Consider the following 5,842-nt stretch of genomic DNA (forward strand, 5'->3'; position numbering starts at 1 on the left):
ATCACCAGTTGATGATATATCCATTACACCAGGTATGACAAAAATAAAATTTAAGAGTATAAAAATAATAGTATCATTTTGTAGTAGAAAGCAAGTTTTATATTGAAGATCTGATCAGATCAGGTATTTTACAATGCAAATTAAGCTGATTTTAGTGCTTCAGTTTGTATTGTTTTAGTTTCAGCTGTAATGTTTTCCAAACAAAATGAGTTGATAAAGAGAGATAGAGAGAAAGAGAGAGAATTACTGAGAAGACTAGTCATAAAGAATCACTATCACATGCTCATACATGAAACCATAAAACTATAAAGTATAATAATAATAATAGCATAACACTACAGCAATGGTTACAATCCAATAGTATTACAGTGATTAATACTCATTACACAAAAAGGGTTCACTTTTAGTAATAATAAATTATTTGCATGTGTAATGGACAATCCTAGCTGTCAGTGTATGCCTGCATGTAGGTACTCTAGAGCAGTGGTGTAAAGAAGGTGTTATGAAGCTGACACTTACTCGTGTACTCATGATTGGTCCTGCTGGATCTGGTAAAACTTGTGCACAACATCTCCTGCTTAATAAACCACCACTGAAGCAATCAACCTATTCTCAAACTGATTCACAAACCAATACTCCCTCAGCCACTATCTCACCACCTACTGATCCTGACATCTCTTCAGATTCCAAAGCTGAAATACAATCATTTGGCCTCACTCCTCATTCTATAGTCTTTAAGCCTGTCAATACTGACAGTACACCAATAGCTTGTAAAGCTATCAGAGCTCTTAGAATAGCTTTTGCTGGTGAAGAGACATGGAAGGAAATTACCACAGATGAATTGCGGGAGAAATTAGCATCAAGCTTAAAAGAAGCTGCAGAAAATGCTGCTCAACAAAAGCAAAGTGAATCGTTATTAGTTGTGCCATTTTTAAAAGAATCAGAGGATAAGCAAGAAGAAACACCAGAGGAGCATGACAATCCTGTTTCTAAGGAAACTGCTGATTGTGAAGCACCAAGACCTGGGGATGAATTTAAGAAAATTGCTGATCTTCTACCTAAAGCAGGAGCTCAGTTAAGTGAGAAGTGGGTGTACATTGTTGACTCTGGTGGTCAACCAGCATACCAAGAGCTGCTACCAGTGTTTACTAGAGCAGCTACTCTTAATGTCATCACACTTGATATTTCTAAAGGCATTGATGAGGAGTTTGAGTTTATGTATCGAATTAATGGACAAGAATTTAAATGTGATGAGAAAATGAAATACTCAAATCGCAAAATATTCAATTCCGTTGTTTCATCAGCATCAGTTCAAAAACGAATTGATATCCCATTTGTGAAACATCAGCCTAAACACTCAATGTCTTTTGTTCTGGGTACTCATTATGATGTACTGATTGAAAGAACCAATGAAAAAGATGCTGAGACAAAAGTGGTGGAGATGAGTGACAAATTAATGTCTCCAACGAATATATTGCCTCATTTAGAATGTCGTATCATTTCTAAAGCATATGGAAATTCTGTCATACATCCAGTTGATACACTACAAGAAGATTTGGTTGAAAGGACAAAAAATAGTAGAAAAATTCTAGAGACAATGTCAAAATGTACAGAGGTTACCATGGAAATAGAAGTCCCAATGCGTTGCTTTGTGTTTGAGCTCTACTTGGAAGAAAAGACAAAAAACAAAGGTTTTGTTACTAAAGATGAAGTTATTCAAAGTTGTAAGGAAGATCTTTACATGTCTGAAAATAATGTTGAAATAGCTCTAAAATTTCTTCACAATAGCACAATTATTTTATATTACCCTGAAATTGAACCACAACTTGTTTTTGTTAACCCTCAGAAAATTCTTGATGTTCTTTCCCATTTGTTAGCTCTCACCTATGTTGATTATCCAACAGCACAATTACTGGCAACAAATGTAACTGAATCTGAGATGAAGCGTCTTAAAAAGGCAGGCCTTTTTGAGCAAGTTATTCTTGACAAGTTTAAAAAAGTATTTTCAGATGACTTTACACCAGGCTACTTCATTAATCTGCTTCGACATCTTCATATTATTAGTAAATTAAAAAGCCAGGACCAGGTTAGAGATAGTTACTTCCTTCCTTCTGCTTTACCTGCCTACAATAATAACTATGATATTACTAATGTAACCACAAAGCCTCTTTATTATGTGTGGCTAGAACAGGAAGATGAATGGGAATCAAAAAATGCTGTCCTTGTTCCTCAAGGAATTTTTATCTTATTTTATGTTCATTTGCTGGAACAGAGAGAATACAAGGTAGAGTTTACTCGACACCCAAAGTATCGTGATGCCTTGTCTCTTTGGATCTACATTGAAGGAAAGCGTTGCACACTCTATTTTATCAATAATCGCTCCAATCATATTGAAATATATTTCAATGGTCCTAAGAACTATTATTGTCCACAAGTCCGTGAGCTCATTACCACAACTATTAATAAAAGTTCTGATGCCATCAATGTTAAACGGAATCATGCAAACGCATTTCCTTGCCCAACTGAGAAAGAGCATTGCTATTGTGTTGTAGATGAAGAGTATCAGGTAGCAAATTGCATATTGTGTGATTCAAATGATATCAGTGAAAAAGATGAGACTTACTGGTGCTGGTTTGGTCTTAAACCTGACTCTGGCTTAGCAGGTAAATTATATATATAAGAGTTTAATAATAATTATATAATTACAGATATAAAGAAAGATAGTTTATTGAACACAACACATTTACATGATGTACGAATGTTGCTTAAAGAGGGTGGATTTTCAAATGCTGAATGGTTTGACTTTGGCCTTGGTTTGGGTTTATATTATGACACACTGAAGACCATCAAGGCAGATTATCCACGAGATACTAATGGGTGTGTTAGAGAGTGTCTGGTGAAATGGTTGGAGAAAGCTGATGATGTAAATGAAAAAGGAGGAGCAAAATGGAGCACATTAATTAAAGCTCTTGAAGATTATAATCAAAGCTCAACAGCTGATTACATCAGTGAGTGAAATGATGTATAATTTATATATCCTGTATATGTATAGGAAGCAAAACATTGAAATGAAAAGCTGATGAAGAACAATGCACAAGTTGCAGAAGTATATTAGACTAATGTTATTAAATACAATGAACTGGACTCGTCTTTTTCCTAAGTAAAATAATTATAATGTAGTAGTAATAGCTAGTTGCATACAATTTACATAGCAGTAAATATTATTTGGTTTTTTGTAAGTTTTAACACTTACTTGATTAATAACATCATGATACTACAATAAAGCATGCTTGAAGGGAAAATCCCCATTACCCTGTCCAACTATAGCTAAGGAAGATGGCACTGTGGAGTAGTACAAGCATTCAACTAGTTGTTGTTTATTACAGCCCAATAATACAAAGTTGAAGCACAAGGTGCAGTCCTACAAGCACTTGGAGGTGAAATGGAAGCAGCTGCTATTTTAAGGACGTTAAAGGTACAGTTATCATTTGCTGATTGGGAGATGGTGACATGAACTGTGGCCCATGGAAAGAATTTTCTATTCATGCAGCTGCTAAGTATGTCTGGTACCAGTTATGAACTAAAGAAATCAAAACACATGTACATGGTATGTATTATAGCATGAGATTGGGAGAGGTGAGTAGTTTAAACTTTAGGCACATGATAACATTATTCAGACTATATTCATCATTCCCTCTTTACTAGGAACTGTGTACATATAATGGTAAACAAGTATATCACATTTCCTCCCCTTTCTATCACTTTATGGCTCACCCTCTCTCATTCTCTCTTTCTCTCTTTCCCTCCCTCTCCTCCTATCTCTCACTCACTCTCTGTGTTTCTTATGAAAAGCATACACATGTACATACCGGTAATACTGTTCTAATCAGTCATTGTCAATAATAGATTGCTAACATTTTAACATACAAAATTTACATGTAATGGTGAAAGTATAATGTGTACTAGCTGTTCCATGGCATCAATGCTATATCTATATCAGTAATGAGGAGATAATTGTTAGGAATATGTAAGTGACAGAAGAAAAGGTAAGTTCACATACTATATAAACTATTTCCTCTTATGTACACTTCCAATGTATGATATAGCAATACTGTAAAATATGTTGCTTCATCTGACCAGGTCACCTTTTGAAGAATATTTTGAAACTTATTTGTAATGATGTATTAAGTACTAGAGGAAAAACTACAATAGTAAATTATACAGAATGCACTCCTACTGCCATTTTAAACATACAAGTGTGAGTAGACATAAATGTTACTAAAGAAGCAAAAGTAGCCTGAATATGCACCATTGAATATTTGTGCAACTCTATAATACCTTATCATAATACATTACAAAGGTATAATGGAATAAAGATATTAAAATACTCTACTAGTAGTAATAGTGAGTTTATTATAGGCCACACATGCAATGTTGTTTAAGATTGAATTGTCTGACTCAGTCCAAAGTACATGAAAACGAGACACCTACGGTGCGTAGCCTCGCCCCTATAGCTGTTTGATTATCAAAATTAAAAGAGCTTTAGCATGCAAATTGCATGTATACATAAAAAGTGTACTCCTGAGGGATAGCAGCTAGCTTGCATAGATCTACCAGACTACCTGCAGAAGTAGCAGCATGCAAGCTAATCCAGCTACTCCCAAATTGGAGGTGTGGCATACATCATCAACAATTAATTAATTTTTAGATGGAAACAAGAAGGAAGTTTCAGATTTTTCTCTTGTTATAAGCGCTATATGACATTATAATGGCACAAATACTGTTGCCTAGATGTAAACTGAGTGATTTGAGAGAGTTTAGGACCTTTAGACTACCTACAGTTCACTCGGGTTGAAATTCAAGAAGCTATATATATAGAAAAAGATGGCATTTCTGGGGTTACGTACACTACCAAATCAGGAATCAAAGACTGGACCCCAGTACGTCAAGTCAGACGAGGTCGTACTAGACGTACTTCTCATTCTCACAGTCCGCAATCCGGTGATTCTGATTCTGACACCGAAAGTCTAATGGATATCCCTCCTTCTTCTAGTGTTCATTACTCAGTTCGTGATGGTCAACCACTCTAGCCAAAAACAGACCTGGTTGTCAACCAGGTCTGTTTTTGGCTACTCCTAGGATTAGAATGTGGACTCCCATAGCTGCCCGGTCTCGTCTTAAAACTAAACAAGCTTCATAGTTATACATGTATTATATATAGTTAGTTTCTTAAGGCTCTGCCACAAGTTGGTATGTGTCCTTCAGGCTCACCCTTTTAATTATAGTCTTTCATGTTTCTTTGTGTCATTGTGTGTCTGTAGAGTCTGTAAAGTTTTAATAATAATAATAATAATAATAATAATATATCAAAAGGAGGCTGTATATCTCACTGGTACGGTCAAAGCTTATATACTGTTCTCAATTGTGGCGGCCATATTTGGAGAAAGACATATTGATATTGGAAAGGGTACAACGCCGGGCAACGAAATACATTCTGGGAGACTACTCCTCCTCATATAGGGAACGATTATTGGCTCTAGATCTACTTCCTCTTATGTATTGGTTGGAACTAAACGATCTAATGTATCTAGTCAATGCCCTTAAAAACCCATCTGATAATATGTCAATTCTTCAATTTGTCTCCTTCTGCTCCTCTTCTACTCGGTCCAATACACATCACAAACTAAAACACAAGTACAATCGTACTTCCAAATCACACCATTTCTACTTCCATCGGATTGTTCGGCTCTGGAATAAACTACCACACATTGATATCTCTAAGTCTCCCTCCCACATCAAGCATCAGATTTTAAGGCATTTTTGGCATCACTTCCACTCACAC

At 35.6% G+C, this 5,842-nt stretch overlaps 1 protein-coding gene across 1 annotated transcript; it reads left to right on the top strand.

Annotated features, from left to right (window-relative positions):
• Nucleotides 1-3,211, top strand: LOC109587756 (uncharacterized). Its single transcript, XM_020003978.1, has 5 exons — nt 1-32; nt 85-123; nt 471-2,663; nt 2,709-3,008; nt 3,053-3,211. Exons 3-5 carry the CDS (start codon nt 503-505, stop codon nt 3,070-3,072), a joined length of 2,481 nt encoding a protein of 826 aa, XP_019859537.1. The 5' UTR covers nt 1-32; nt 85-123; nt 471-502; the 3' UTR covers nt 3,073-3,211.
• Nucleotides 3,212-5,842: the final 2,631 nt, after the last annotated feature.

This window comes from Amphimedon queenslandica, unplaced genomic scaffold (genome assembly GCF_000090795.2).
Source record: "Amphimedon queenslandica unplaced genomic scaffold, v1.1 AMPQUscaffold_12458, whole genome shotgun sequence".
Classification (NCBI taxonomy): Eukaryota; Metazoa; Porifera; class Demospongiae; order Haplosclerida; family Niphatidae; genus Amphimedon; species Amphimedon queenslandica.